The sequence below is a fragment of the Opisthocomus hoazin genome, chromosome 4 (assembly GCF_030867145.1).
Source record: "Opisthocomus hoazin isolate bOpiHoa1 chromosome 4, bOpiHoa1.hap1, whole genome shotgun sequence".
Classification (NCBI taxonomy): Eukaryota; Metazoa; Chordata; class Aves; order Opisthocomiformes; family Opisthocomidae; genus Opisthocomus; species Opisthocomus hoazin.
In genome coordinates, this window is record NC_134417.1 from 89,045,913 (window position 1) to 89,062,068 (window position 16,156).

Here is a 16,156-nt window from a genome sequence, read left to right on the forward strand (position 1 = left end):
GGATGGTTTCTGTATCGCTGTCCATATGTTCACTCGTAGTAGCCACAGCAAAGACGTTACTTCATGTGCTCTACAGGGAATACTGTCCTACAGCGGCTTAGCGCATAGCCCCTCCTGTTGTGAAGTGCAGCTCGTCCTTGACCTCCAGAAATTCCTTCCAACCAACGCTCCAGCGATTCAGTGATCCTTCATCTTTTCCTGAGGGAGGGCCTTGGCCTGACAGCTGCTGGGTTTCTAAGTTATTTCCCTGTCTTGGGCTGACTCCCAGCCAAAGGAAATAAAGCTGCCGAAATCCTCCAGATCGCTGCACTGCAATATATCCCCTGCCAGGGCCTCCAGAAAGGGTGTCGAGCAGGAGCCAACCATGCAGCCCGGGCTCCATCCCCCTGTCAGAGCCAGCCATCCAGCATCCCTGCTCGCTGGCGGCGGGCAGCGGAAGCCCTGCTCCGTCCCCTCCAGCCTGCTGGGTACCAGGGCTGAAGGAAGGCCGGCCTGCCGACAGACACAGACCGCAAAGCCAAAAATGAGACCCGGAGAGGAACCACGCGTGTCTGAGACGATTCCTTGGTAATTTTCCTCCTGGTTTGACACAACTCTACACCTCCCTCTTTCAGGCACGGCCAAAAACCTCCACTGAAGAAGCTGTTTAGGCAAAGCAAGAAAACAAGAAAGAACTAGCCTGTATCGTTTCTCACTAACTTGATTGTGAGACCTTGTGTTTATTCTCCAATGCCCAAGGACATTCAGTGGGCTGGGTTTTAATTCTTTATTTTAAAATGTTTACACAAGTAGCAAAAGTTTGGGTTTTTGCGGAGGAAAAACCACAGAATTGTTGACTATTTTCAGAGTGGCTATACAACACGTATGCTTTTCCACAGATCTGCATCAGGATAGAAAGTAATATAAATATATATGCATATATATAAAAATAAATGATTCAGTACCAACAGATTCAACTAACACAATTTCAGTGAGGGAAAGAAGCAAAATGGAAAAAAAAAAAGTAACATCACAATTTTGTAAATCCCTTTTTTAAAGGTGTTCAAAATTTTGACCTTCCACTGAGCGTGAAAGAGGGGAGGAGAACCGCAATTGCCACTGAAATGTGTTTACAATAACTAGATTTTGTATCATTCACGGGCGTCACACTTCAAGTCACTTCATGACAAGACCGATATGAAAATGTCAGAAGTGCATAAACTCTGCTTTTTATGTAGGATATGTATTTAAAGCACATATTTTATGATTTAGGGCTGTTACTTCACTTTAGCCCCAAATAATTATTTTAGCCTACCAGACAGTTGTAACTGTTGGCAATAAAGTAACAGTCTGGCAACCCTAACACTTGCCCGGCCTCCGAGCCAGGCAGGCAGAAGGGCCAGGGCCCAGAGAGCGGGGTGATGACGAGCTCCGGCCAAGGCACTGACATCTTTCACAATTATCTGGAATATTGCATTTTTCGACTGGAAGTCAGAAAATTTAGAAATTCAGCTGTTGTTTTTGCTTTCCCTTGCAGAAGCAGCACTTTCTCTGTTCGGCGATCACCAGACCATCCGCTACAAACATTTTGATTTTTCCTGCTGTTCCTTCTTCCTCATTTGCAACACCCCAAGCGCCAAACCACCCGTCAAGACTCGCGCAGAAGACACTGCACCAGGTTCAATCTTGCCAAAATTCTTCAAAATTTTTGCTCTAGCCTCCTTGGAAGAGGGTGCGAAGGGGCAGAGGAAGGCAGCCACTCTCCATCGCGGCGGTGAGAGGGCTCAGTGGGCGGCTGGTCCATCCCTTCCAGAAGCCCTCGCAGGGTGCCAGCGTGGGCCATTGCTTCCCTCTAGTGTCGGCCGCGCAGCCGCCCTTCCACCGGCTCCCCGCTCCGCAGCCACCAGAGCCCTCTCAGCTCACACCAGAGGAATCGGGTTTGGTCCTTCGAGTAACGACCCGTAATTAATGTTTATAGACACGCCAGAGTATGAGAATTCACCCAGCCCCCGGCGCGCCTGGGGATCAAGCAACCTCCAGAAACTCTTCTATAATTAACATTTAACGATTATGCAGAAACCCCGAGGCAAGCAGCTGTCTCCGCTTCTGCAGGAGAGGCCTGAGGGCAACAGGACATGAAGACAAACTATTTTGAAACCCATCATCAGCTTAACTTTTCTCCTCCCATGCCCGCAGACTTCTCACTTGTACTAGCAAGAGAGAGAGGTGCAAACGTGCCCCTGGCATGATGGCAGCAGTGACATTTGTAGGCAGGGACTGAAAACCACCCAGTTCGTGGGCCAAGCTATCCAAAAACGGCCCCTGACACTAACGTGAGGTGCACGAACGAGCTTGGCCGTGCTCAGGTCCAGGGCTGGCTGCTCTCAGCCAGGAGGAGCCAGCAGCGACTCATGGAGAGGAGTTTGCCGCACCGCCTGGTAAGGGACCGCTCACCGACAGGGTGGGTGAGGAAAAGGCAGGAGCACAGATGTCTGTCTGCCCCTCAGCCCTGGTAATGCTTTAAAATAAGTCCTAACAACAACAACAAAAACCACATTCAGATGCAAACTTAAAAATGTAAACTAGTAAAACATTAAGCCATAAAATCAACGTGAGTCAGTGGCTGAAGTAATGAACCAAGCGGCAGAGTTCAAGCAACTGCAGATATATAAGCAAGATTCCTCTCTTCCCAATCTAGAAAGTAAATATTTACTGAAAATCTGTTTAATACACCAACGGGTTACTTTCAAATGCTACTTCGGGCAGAAGTCTTGCCCCCCTCCCCTGGGCGCCATGAGATCCACTAGTCACTGCGCAGAATCCATGGCCAAGCCTAACAAGCAGGGCAGCATCAGGGTTGCTCCTAGCCTTCGTCACTGAAATACATTCATGACCCTGGTGGTTAATTAAAATATGCTCTTTCCTATTAATGTAACATTAGTCTTTCTATTTTAAACAGCCCAACTGACAATACATTCTTTCTTCAATATTCATCCCTGTACCCTTGAGGCATCCTAAAAGCTGATGTGTTCTGGAAGGCTCTTAGAAATGAAACAATTTAAGATTTGGACCTGCTCAGGTGCACAGTGCTGCTCCTGGTCAAGTCAATGAGCAACAGCATCCCACACTTCGTGTAGTAAGGACTTTCACTGAAAACACCTATTTTAAGACTGAATATCTACTAAAGAAAGGCTCTGTTGTAAACGTTTAACAAGATCCGGGAATATAAAACGCTGGTATAAAGGCACTGACTGAAATGTGACCTGAACACAGACAGACATGGCCAACATCGTATGAGTGTGTGTCTTTCCTCACACTTCTTGCTTTCAACAAGGAAAAAATAACCATTTCCAGCAAATCTGAGGGACTGCCTCAGAAAACACTAGTGACAAGGGATTTACCTTGTAAACGAACACGGGACAGGAATATTGTGACTGGAGGAGGAAAGCAACCGCAGAAAATAAAACCAAGCTCCGTAATTCATTAGTTATAATTACAAGGATAATTGCTCTAATTTTGCAGATATTGCTAAGAATAGGAGAACTGATGACTTCTTTGCAGTGCTTTAACAATTAAAACACGCTTCTGCTTTCCTCAAAGCCCAGACCGACGGAGACTGCCTACCCTCAGCACAAGCGTGGCCAGGGAGGGCCCACGCGCCTGGCCCCGTGCTGCCCAGCAGCAGGGCTGCGGCGCAGGGCAGGGGACGTCGTTCCTTCCCCACCAAGGCTGCCCAAAACTGGTCATTCTCGTGGCGCTGGCTGGTCACAAAGCAGGAAACAGAGTCTGAAACCTCAGTTCCTGCACATTGCCAAGCAGCCACGGGATTTCACTGGAATATAGAAAAAAACAACCAGACGTTACTGTAGCGATTAAACCACTTTTGAAATAATAGGAAATACTTGTTTAAGAAAGCCTGCAGTTTGAGGATCTGAAGTCTTATTAAATGCTTCCAATAGAGCCTTCTTGTATTAGACACTCCGTCTTTAAACGTATATTTTCTGTATTTTCAGTGAAAGTGCTTACTACACAGAACGCTGGATGCTGTTGCTCACTGACTTCAACAGCAACACCCACGCAGTTGCTTTATTTCCCCTTCCGAGTTATGAAAAAGTGCTAGAGAAAATTCTTTGCTCCCAGTCGCAGGCTCCAAACACCGATTGCAAGGATTCAGGTTCCGAAGTGATAAAAGGCCCCGCGGGCACACCACCACGGTCTGACGGCGCAGCCAGGACAGATTACAAAAGAGCACCTAGCTCTCATGACTCTGCATCACGGCAGCAGGAGGGATTTTGCCAGTCTCATCCAGAACCATTTTTTGGTGCAAGGATTGGTGTAATCACAAATGGTAATGAACCGTAAGATGCTTGGGAACTCGTTCTTCATGGCTTTGCACTTGACTGGAATCAGCCGCTTGAGACGAGCGCCTGCAAGAGAGGACACACAGGCAGAGGATTACCCAGAGCCACGGTCGGATCCTCTACCCATCTTCTCCCCAGGGCAGCACACGCATCACAAGATCCAGGCCTGCTCCTGATTTTGTGTCACCTCGTTACAATGCCACTGCCTCTCTTCCCTGGAGAGCAAGTTTCTGAACCCCAAGCCCCTCGCTAAGAACGTTTCACTCAAACATGTAGCAGGGCCCCACACGGCATGCGTAGGGCAGCTTGCGCTGATGGGAGTGATAACGGCCTAATGAACTGCAGACGTAAAAGAAGAGAGCACAGTTTCTTGCGGAACGCAAACAGGAGTGTACAGTCCTGACTGCTTCCAGGTGTGCGTGAAGAGAAAACTGAGAGACGAAGCTGCTTCTAGATGGCCAGCTCTGCTGGGCTACCTCCAGTTCTTTCTCCTCCTACCCCGACTCACTCAGGCTGCAGACAGCACCCACCGATTACAAGGGGCTGCGAGGAATCACTCCGCTAACGTGAGCTGCTTCTTTTGAGGCATGCACAACATCAGGCAGCTCTTCCTGTGATGGCTACTGCTTGAAGGAGCAGCTCCTCTATAGAGGAATGTCTCCCCTCACAATTCTCCGTAGGGACATCCGCTACCGCATAAACTGCGCTGCCCAGCGTGACAGTCGGTGAAGTGGATAGAGAACTGGCTGAATGGCAGAACTCAGAGGGTTGTCATCAGCGGCGCTGAGTCTAGTTGGAGGCTGGTGACAAGTGGTGTCCCTCAGGGGTCAGTACTGGGCCCAGTCTTGTTTAACTTCTTCATCAACGACCTGGATGAAGAGTTAGAATGTACCCTCAGCAAGTTTGCTGACGACACCAAACTGGGAGGTGTGGTAGATACACCAGAAGGCTGTGCTGCCATTCAGCGTGACCTGGATAGGCTGGAGAGCTGGGCAGAGAGGAACCTGATGAGGTTCAACAAAGGCAAGTGCAGGGTCCTGCACCTGGGGAGGAACAACCTCATGCACCAGTACAGGCTTGGGGTGGACCTGCTGGAGAGCAGCTCTGCGGAGAGGGACCTGGGTGTCCTGGTGGACGACAGGTTAACTATGAGCCAGCAGTGTGCCCTGGCTGCCAAGAAGGCCAATGGGATCCTGGGGTGCATCAAGAAGAGTGTGGCCAGCAGGACAAGGGAGGTTCTCCTTCCCCTCTACACTGCCCTGGTGAGGCCTCATCTGGAGTACTGTGTCCAGTTCTGGGCTCCCCAGTTCAAGAAGGATGAAGAGCTACTGGAGAGAGTCCAGCGGAGGGCTACAAGGATGGTGAGGGGACTGGAGCATCTCCACTACGAGGAGAGGCTGAGGGAACTGGGCTTGTTCAGCCTGAAGAAGAGAAGGCTGCGAGGGGACCTTATAAATGCCTACAAATATCTGAAGGGTGGGTGTCAGGAGGATGGGGCCAAGCTCTTTTCAGTGGTGCCCAGTGACAGGAGAAGGGGTAATGGGCACAAACTGAGGCACAGGAAGTTCCGTCTGAACATGAGGAGGAACTTCTTCTCTCTGAGGGTGACGGAGCACTGGAACAGGCTGCCCAGGGAGGTTGTGGAGTCTCCTTCTCTGGAGATATTCAAGACCCGCCTGGACAAGGTCCTGTGCAGCCTGCTGTAGGTGACCCTGCTTCGGCGGGGGGGTTGGACTAGATGACCCACAGAGGTCCCTTCCAACCCCTACTATTCTGTGATTCTGTGATTCTGTGACTGATGACGCCGAGACCTGGGTGAGGCAAGAAACCCTGATGTTGTAGCTGCAGCAGATGCTTAAGCCATCGGCGGAGCTCCCAGAACTTGCCACCAAACCCTGCTGTGCATCAGTTACCCCACACAGACACGTAACTCCGCGATTCCCATAAGCCTGCACTTCGACGCGTGTCTTTGCTGGCAGCGCTCAGGTCATCGCACACAGATGGGCGCTTCTTTTCCTGCCGTTCTAACGAAAGGTGCGACACCAACAAAAAAATGGTGAAGAACTAAAAGGACTTTGCTGCAAATCTTGACGATTAGGGGCTGAGGCCACACGCTAGAGATGTGCAGTGGATTAACGGCCATCGTATGAAATTACTGTGTCAAGGAAGATAGAGCTAATTCCTAGCTCTGCCACTGGCTTCCAGTTTAACCTCTGGCATGTCGCTTATAAAACCAAGTCAGGCACCTCATCTAGAAAAGAGATCCTCCATCCTGTTAGGCTGTGCTGCACTTACTCCTCGGGAACACACACAAGCGTAGGATAACCAGTGGTTACAGAAAAGCAATCTGAACAGACTCGACAGAAAAAAATTGATGGCTTTTCAGTTCAGAACAAAATAGGGAACAGATCTTTTCAATCCAAATTGAGCATTCATTCCATATTTTGTTTGCCCATCCACGATACTCAAGGATCTCTGCAAAAAGCTGCGTGTTCATTAGCTGCTACCCTGCTCTCAGCGTTTACTCACACCCTGAATTTATTACAATATTTTTCTCTTTAGCAGCATATTTCCCATACAGATCTTGAGGCACTCACAAGCCTGACACGTAGCTATGTCTCCGAAGCAGGCAGCGTCAGCCCACTTGACAGCCGGAGCACTGAAGCAGAGAGTGAAGCTCACTCGCGGTCACGCAGAAGGTCAACGGCAGGGCAAGGAACCGAGCCCAGGTCCCTGCCTGCACAACAACATTCTAAAGCCACCGTTAGTTTTCGTGGCTACACCTCACAGCGACAAATCTCTGCTTAGTGAAGGGCACTGCACCCAGGGCAAGCCCCGAGCCTGGGTGGACTTTCACACATGGGAAATGTCACTCAGTGGTGAGAATCCAGGTCTGAGACCAAGTTAGCAGTTCTGCAACTACCAGTTATTTGTTTTCTCCTTTCTCACCTGCATTTGCCTAACCTGTTGAAACACATCTGAGACTAACCCTCATTCTACCTTTGTGCAGTGCCCGACAGTACAGCACTGATCTCAGCTGGAGATGTTACTGCAGTAAAAATCACAATGCTGATGTGCAATTTTAAATGAAATATTTGTGAGATCTTACCTGGGGAAAGACTAAGAGCAAATTTGGTCTGAAAATCACATTCTTCACTTTCCAGGTAATCATCTGAAATGACAACCACCATCCTCCGACACCTGAAGATAAACCAGTCAGGGGAGAAAAAAACAAAACGTCAACAGAGATGCTTCTCATTCGCACGGGTAGAAGGACGGATTCCTTCGCGGAGAAATAACCCCGCCAGCCGTGTTCCAGCAGGAATGAACTACAGAGCAAGGACTACTGACAGGCAGCTGGCTATGCTGCACACAAAAATCTGATGACAGATACCCACTCACGTGCTAAAAACAAAGGAATAGCAAAGCCCGGATCGTCTGTGCAATCTTTACTTGATCCTCTGTCTATATGTCACCAACAATGCCATCTTCACGGTCTGCCTGCGTGCTGCTTTACTGACTGAGCACAACCCCTACTTGTTAATGTTAGAGTGAGCTGGACAGAGCTTTATCGTACTCCTGCTACTGCGAATTCACCTGATTTCATAAATGTGAGCTTTATTCTCCCATTTGTTGCTTACATTTGAGGTGCCTGGCTGCAAAGCGCGCGTTAGACTCCCTGCGGAGGGCTGCGCTGCACACCAGCCAGACAGCGAGGCCTCACGAGGGCCTCTGCTAACGCCAAGCTGCCTCCCTCTGACAGGCCAATGCTTAAAACCCAAACACCCGCCTCGGGACTTTTCACTGAGCCTAATCTGGCAGGACTGTGAGAGCAAATCGCTCTGAGGGCCAGCACGTCCACTGTTCACACCAGAAAGCGCTTTCTCTAGGTAAGCCTCCGTCTGGGGAGCTGCTCTTACATCGCCCAGCTCCCACCACGCCCGAGACCCACAAAGGTTTGGAGGATCCCTGAAGTCTGCGCCAGAGCCAACACCAGCGCTGCCGCCTCAAACTCCACACTGCGGGCTGGAGCTAACTCAGCCCAGAGCTGCGTTCCTTTGCAGGTCAGCTCCAAGGATGCGACGGCAGATACTCCACCCAAAGAAAAGGGATCAAACGCACGCAGCATCACCAGAGCGGCATCTTCCTCGTGAACACAACGAAGCGACACGTTTGGGAATGCCCGAGTCTTCCTTCTTGAGCCAAGAGCATAAAACGAACCCCATAAAGACACCCTCGGGGATTTTTACAGCTTCACTGGCACCACACCGCAGACATCACGGTAAAACGAACATAACCTTTCGTTACGATCAGCCGTCCCAAACAGGCACGGTTCACTTACCTCCTCTCTATCAGCTCTCCGGTGATGGACCACACACACGTTCCTGGCAAGACATCCCGATCAAACACACAGAGCTTCAGTTTGAACTCTGTTTGTTCCAGCTCTCTGATCATCTCCTGGACAAACTGAAGGTCTTTCTGACAGTAGCAGATGAAGGCATCAAACATCTCTGTTCCGTTCCCTGAAACCATTAAAAATTTAGCTGTCAACTTCTACTGTAAATGAAGTGAACTCCTGTAGTGACCTTTCGCTAGCCCCCACGGACTTTCACTCAGGACGAGGAGCTTCGGCAGACAAACTCTGGCCAAACTCGTGAAGGTAATTTAACATTTTCCCAGCCCAGACTCGTGTCCATCACAGGGCTGGCAGGAGGTGACACACGTCGGTGCCTTGACCGCTTTGTTCCACAGCCCGGGCTATTCGCACAAAGCCAGGCTTGCTGGCAGGGCTCGAGCAGGGCAGCTGGGACACCAACACGCCAACAGCATCCAGCCGCAGCGAGCCGAGGGGAGACAGAGCCTGGGAAGCGCCGGCGGGAGCAGGGGACCCCAGAGGATGCAGCTCAGCGCCCTGATGCTCTGGGGTCTCGCTGGGAGTTACGTGTCTCAGATAGCCTTGTGGCTCCAGCTCCTAGTCCTCTAGTTGAGCTCACAGAGATCCAGACTCGCCACGCAAAGCCCTCCTGCAGGCCCTCCATCCGGCAGCGTCCCGACATCCGCTGCCCACTGAGCTACGGGGCAGGCTGTAAAATTTGGAACCTGCAATTTCTACGGCTACGAGGTCAAACTTGGGTACCTGAAGTCACATCCTAAGTAAAGGGCCCTGTTAATAAACAAGGCCGGCAGCTCTTGTTTGTTCAGCAGTTATCCAAATATTGAAGTGCTATATTTTAGGGGTAACGTCTCTCGCAATTAAGTGCCTTAATACTGCTGGAGAGTTTTCCACTGTGTTATTTTTTTCCCCCGTATCAATGTCACTGTATATATTTTCAAGTTTTTATGCCAGTTAAAGCCTACCACAGTGAAAAAATAGGTCAGGCTCTAAAAGCTGCTGAGAAAATTATCAAGCCAGCAGGCAAATCCAGCCCAAGAAGCATCCAGTCAAGCGGAAGGGTAACTGTCCGCCAGGTCAGTCAAACCGAGGGCACTGCTCTGGGGGCACAGCGCTGACTTCGGGGTCACGCCAGGCAAAGCCACCACGTACAAACACCGGCGATATTGGTCGACGGACACTTGGGGAGCGCTAATGATGCCCCCCAGTACAACAAAGGTGGGCGCGCAGAGTCGGAGCGGCCAGGGAGCGTCCGACGGGGTGAGCTGACGCATCCCCCCTCGGCCCACAGCTGCGCACGCAGCCCAGCGCGCACACGGAACCGCGCTTCCCCTCTCCCCCCGCTTCACACCCAGCTGCACTTCAAACCCCGCTTCCGTTTCGTTCAGGATGGTTAAATCTGCCGAAGACAGGGCAGCGCAGCCAAGGCAGTGAGCGCTGGCATCCTTCCCCCTCGCCTCCAAGCCCCCGCGCTCTCGGCAGCTGTCGCTCTGGGCCGGGCCGTGCTATGGGACGCATTTCTGGGCAGCCCCCTCCCCTGCGCGTCCCGTGGGCTCTGTGCCGGCCTGTTTCTGGGTACGCCGCTCCCCAGGGTCGCTTCCAAGGTCGCATCCAGAGAAGGGCAGCAAGGCTGGTGAAGGGGCTAGAGAACAAGTCTTATGAGGAGCAGCTGAGGGAGCTGGGGCTGTTCAGTCTGGAGGAGGCTGAGGGGGGGACCTTATTGCTCTCTACAACTACCTGAAAGGAGGTTGTGGTGAGGCAGGTGTTGGTCTCTTCTCCCAGGTAACTAGCTATAGGACGAGAGGCAATGGCCTCAAGCTGCATCAGGGGAAGTTCAGATTGGATATTAGGAAACATTTCTTCACTGAAAGAGTGGTCAGGCATTGGAACAGGCTGCCCAGGGCAGTGGTGGAGTCCCCATCCCTGGAGGGGTTCAAAAAACCTGTAGATGTGGCACTTTGTGACATGGTTGAGCAGGCATGGTGGTGTTGGGGTGACGGTTGGGCTTGGTGATCTTAGAGGTCTTTTCCAACCTTAATGATCCTGTGATTCTCCTCTCTGCCCTAGGGAACAGGGAAAACACAAATGCCCGCAGATGACCAGCTGAAGCATTCTGGCCTGGGTTACAGAAAGCCACGGGGAGTAATGAGAGCAAACAGGATTCCTGCACTGCTCCTGGGGACCTGCCGCAGCTGAAGGCGATCCCAACATGCGGTATCGGGCCGCAATGTAATCGCGGGCGCTTACCGTACGGGTCGTCCCTGGTGGTGATGCCCATCAGCTCGGATGTCCTCGGCACGCTGCTGTCCACCGCTGGCACCTGAAGCGGCTGGTCAGCCTGCTCCTGCTTCCTCTGCAAGTACTTCTTACAGTCCTCCTCTGTGAAAACACACAGCCCAGGGTGAGAGGCTCCCGTGGCAGCGGTTTTACGCTGCTGGTGTTCTTTAAAACATGAATAGCTACGTCATGGATCAGGGATGTCAGAGGGGAAACTCCTGTCTGGTTTTTGGTACCTGTTTATGGACCCGATGCCCTGGAATCTCTGCCTCCACCACCTCCTCTAGCAATAAGCTCCCAAAGCTCACTCTCACTGTGTAAAGAAGTGCTTTATTTTATTTGTTTTAAACCAATCTCCTCCTGTTATCCTTAGTTCTAGTATATCCCAGCACACTTTAAACAGCACGCATCACGTGCGTAACAGGTCTCAACTCTGTTAGCTGCTCTCACTGTTAAGCATTCCGGAGCATTTAAAATCATCAAATAACTACGGGGGGAATCTCAATTACAAGCCTTCATATTGTCTTTCTCTAATCAACGTAGACACGCGCTGGCTGCTTCACACCACCGGCCTTCGTCAGAGCGAGCCGCAGGTGACGATGAGTGCGTACACGCCCCGCACACAGCAGGACCACGTACAGCTCTAGCGAGCCCCTGCCGCGGGCTCTGTACCCTGCACCAGCTAGCGGAGATCCGCTCTGCCTGGGGATCCAGTCACCGCTGGGTAACTGGGGGGCACGCAGGGCCATCACCTCCTCTGCCGCGAGCTTCCCAAACAGGACAGCGACGGACACAGATCTGTCGTGAACAGATTTCGTTTAGAAATGAATGATAAATCTAAATGTAAGGTCTTTGGAGAAGTGACAAGAAACCCCGCAGCCTCTGCCGCTCTGCAATATGCAATTACAGAAGAACTGGAAAGTAAAAGGAGATTTGAAACCAGGAATTAACAAAAAGACGAAACTCCCCGGAGCCTTCTCCTTTACTAAAGATTAAAAACACAAAACCCAGGTCTCAGTTAGGAGAGTACTGATCCCTCCGAGGCTGGCACAGCTGCAGAGCCACCGCAGCGCAGAGCGAAGGATCTGCTGGAAGCGCACGTGGGAGCTTGGGAAGCGCTGCCGGGACGCAGCCCCGGTCGGCAAAGCAGCCCAGCTCCTGAAGCCCCATCCTCTGCTTCTGTCTCCCAGTTCTGCATCTCGTGGCTGGATTATCCACAACCTAACAAGCTGTCCGCTCCGACCAATGCTTTTCCCACGGCTGAGCCATTCCCAGCCTGCCTCCCTCCTCCCGCTTCCTCCCCAGTCCCGTGGCAGAGAGCAGAATCCAACGCCTTCTTCACCAGCCAGAAGGTTCCGGCTTCAGGTCCTTCCTCACCGAGGCACAAACTGGCGTCCCACCTCCCTGCCAGCTGCCTCTCGCCGTGAGGTGTGTGCATTTCGTGCTGGGGAAGTCAGTGGCTCTGAAATCAGGACTGAAGCCACTTTGAATTGGCTGGCGAGTTCCGAAGTTCCACAGGAAGGACAGGCACCACCGTACATCTGCCGTGGTCCCCGAGACAGCCAGGGTCACGATCCAAAACATCGCTGAATAGGCAAGAGCAGGCATTTATTTAAAGGCACACTAATACTAGTGCTCAGCACAGAAATGCTCATTTGACGTGTATCTGCCCCATTCTTCTCTCCTCACTTCTCCCAGCTGCAGAAGTGGCATCTACGCCGGCCGGCCCGACCTGCGTTTTTCTGCACTGGGGCCCGGAGCTCACCACCACACCGCCCGCGGCCAACGCGCAGCACTCGTTAATGCAAGTGTTCTCCCGATTCATCTGGAGATGCAGCCAAGCCTAGGCACGCAGCTTTGATGGCACCGTGCTGCACTCCCAGACCCCACTTCTCCCCACAGGATAAACCTGAGAGCTGGGGCGCAGCTTTCAAAGCAACGCACCGGAGCCCCGCGGTTCCACTGCAAGCACAAACCCGGGGCCCTATGGCACTGACACTGCCAGCAGGCCCAGTGAGCCGGGAGGGATGAAAGACATTCACTGGTGTGGCATGGATTAGTCCCCAGCTGGAAACAGAATCACACAGAATCACACAGTGGTAGGGGTTGAAAGGGACCTCTGTGGGTCATCTAGTCCAACCCCCCTGCCGAAGCAGGGTCACCCACAGCAGGCTGCACAGGGCCTTGTCCAGGCGGGTCTTGAATATCTCCAGAGAAGGAGACTCCACAGCCTCCCTGGGCAGCCTGTTCCAGTGCTCTGTCACCCTCAGAAGGAAGTTCTTCCTCATGTTCCAACATAGAGAAGTAGCAAGAAACTCCTACAAGTGAAGTTGGCCCACTCCACCCAGCATCTAACTAACACAGCGCAGGCTTTACATTCCCTAAGGGTCAAACAGAAGCTTGAGGTATCGGAGAGAAAGAACAACAACATGAAACCTAAAGTGCAAAATGCTGAGCGCGATGAGAAGAGAGAGAAAACACACCCAGCAACTGTCAAGCAGGAAAGCAGCACTTGTGCAACAGCCCAGGAAGGAACAACAACCACCGAGTTTCAGCAGCAAAGAGTCAGCGAAGCAGAGCGCTTCACATCCCTAAGACGATCGTGCAACGAAACGCGCTGCCGAGACGGCTCGCTCACGGGGCGGAGCTGCTGGGGTGGGGAAGTGGCACCCCGCAAGCAGCTGCGCTCCAGACCCCGTAACCAGGGAGCTGCTACACCCAGCCCCACCGCACGGCACGCCTGCAGAAGACACCCATTTTAACATCCTAAGCATAGCCAGGAATGGAGCAGGCGACGAGAAGACAGTGAACTGGTTCTGCAGTGGAAACCACAAGCCAGAGGTGTCCTCCGGCGCTGCACGGCACCACCGAGTCCTGCTCAACGGGGATGCCGTGTCCCGAAGGAGCGTGGCTCGTCTGCCCGCACAAAGGCATCAGGCGTCACTCCAGAGATCCCGAAGCGTCCCAGAAATCTGTTCTGGGCCAGCAGGTCCCACGCCGGACCCACGAATGACCCGTGTCCATCAGGAGGTGGAGGCCGCAGGGCAAGTCCCGAGGCCTCTCCAATGACTTGAGACGCCTTCGTGTGGGCAGCCGAGCCGTGCCCCACATCTGCACCCCCTGCAACGAAAGCACAAACTGTGGAAACCTCAGTACCGACGCTTCCCGACGCTGAGCTGAACCCCACCGCGGGAGGCCTACGGCGCGCACAGATGCCCTCAGCGTCAGGAAACCCCGCGCACGGGAGCGCACGCAACCGTCCACTTCCCTTCCCCTGGCGAGCGCGAACGCCTCCCACTTCTGCAAGAGCTCGGGCCGCTGGCCGCGGGTCGCAGCCCCAGCTGCGAAACCCAGCCAAAAACGGTAACAAGAGGAAGGGTCCTGCTGGGTTGGGCTGAGGGTCCAGCGACCCCGGCACCCTGACTGCAGCAGCGGTCAAAAACGGACGCCGAGGGGAGAACATAAGAGTAAAATCAGCGCACAGTGAGATTTTCCTGAAATAATCTACCTTTTAGGTACAATCCACAATCCATTTTTATCCCTTATCCTTCGGGCAATTTGCAGCTAAGGAATTTCCTCAGTCAGAGGCAATATTTTCATGTCGAATAGCCCTCAGCGGGTCTTCCGTCCAAGGATTTATCTCCTCTTATCTTATCTTTGTCTCCTCTTATCAGCGTGGCCTCCCACCGGGCCAGGCTTGCGACCTTCCTGCAGCTCGGGTTCCCCCCGCCCGCCCTGCTGCCGCCCACCACGCTCCCCTCCTGCGGGCCAGCCCCCGAATTCGGGGCCAGAAGCAGCCCAGGCCATGCCCAGCGTTCCTGCGACGCCCCAGCTCCCCGGCGCAGCTTCTGCCCTTTGTGACGAGCCCCAGAGCGCTGGATCACGGAGCAGCACGCTGATTATTTTTTTTTTTGGTTGTCTTTCCCAAAACCGAGCCTTCAGCGCGTGTTCTCGAGTCGGGAGAACCGCAGGAGTACGGAAAGCCCTCCATCGCTTCGCGGTCAGGCTTCTCCACACAGATGAATTTCTCCATCTACGCTTATCTCCGCGAGTAACAGGAAATGAGATTTATTATTTCTTCATCGCTGACCCAGGAAGCTGCGTTCCACAGCACGGGGCTCCAGCGCAGCCTCTGGCTTCGGAAATCCTCCGGCAACGCGTTTCCCCTCCCGATGACAGCCGCCTCCCCGCCGGATTTCTGCCACCGTGACGAACGCTACGAGCCCACAGCGAAGAAGTTACCCGAACGGCACTGGGACCTTCGCGCTTCCCGCCGAGCCACCTCCGCTTTCTTCAGTTTGCAAGGAAGTATTTTCCCCTTCCGTTACCGGTTGATTTTCTCTCCCTCCCATCACCCAGGGAGTTATTTTCCCCTTCCACCGCCCAGCTCCGCGCAGCCCTCCCCTCTCCCCGCAGACCACCGGGGAGGTCACTCCGCGGCCCGGGCAGCCTTCCCGCCTGCCGGGGGATGCGTTTTCGGCCAGCCAGAGCCGCAGAGGCCGACGGCAGCCGCGTCCTCTCCCTCCCTGCCCGGCACCGGGCCCCCGCAGCGTCCCCGGGGCGCGAAGGGGGGGTCCCGCCCGTCCTCACCCACGCTGCCGGCCAGGTCGAGCAGCACGTCGTGCCGGCCCAGGCCCCGCAGCAGGTCGAGCAGGCGGCCGACGGTGGCCCCGCCGGGGCAGCGGCCCTGCCACTCCTCCAGCAGCGCGGCCGTGGGGTCGGGCCGCGCCTCCAGCCGCCGGATCTCCAGGTACTCGCAGCCCAGCGCCTCGGCCAGCGCCGTCCAGTCGGCCGCGGCCGCCGCCCGCGGGTTGAGGTACAGCCCCAGCCGCCGCCGCACGCCGTAGTTCAGCGCTACCATGGGCACGGCGTGGAGGTCGGGGCCGGGGCCGGGGCCGGGGTCGGGGCCCGCCGGCGCCGTGGCCATGGCCGCGCTGCGCCCGCCGCTTCCCGCCGCGGTTCCCGCCCCGCCGGGGGCCGGGCCGCCTGCGCGGGAGGAGCGCGGCGGGGCCGGGCGGGGCCGCCCGCCTCTGTGTCCCCCCCCCAGCCCCCGCACGGCGCGCGGCGCAGGGGTGAGCGGTGACTCGGCCAGAGGGGCCCGAGCGGGTCCCGGCGGGGCCGAGCCCGGAGCCGCGTCCTCCGCGGG

At 54.1% G+C, this 16,156-nt stretch overlaps 1 protein-coding gene across 1 annotated transcript; it reads right to left on the bottom strand.

The window, feature by feature from the left end:
• Positions 1 to 712: 712 nt before the first annotated feature.
• On the bottom strand, positions 713 to 15,937 carry MYD88 (MYD88 innate immune signal transduction adaptor). The gene is made up of 5 exons (XM_075419837.1): positions 15,601 to 15,937; positions 10,981 to 11,112; positions 8,683 to 8,863; positions 7,450 to 7,541; positions 713 to 4,406 (listed from the first exon to the last, which is right to left on the bottom strand). The coding sequence occupies exons 1-5, from the start codon at positions 15,935 to 15,937 to the stop codon at positions 4,252 to 4,254; spliced, it is 897 nt and encodes a 298-aa protein (XP_075275952.1). The 3' UTR covers positions 713 to 4,251.
• Positions 15,938 to 16,156: the final 219 nt, after the last annotated feature.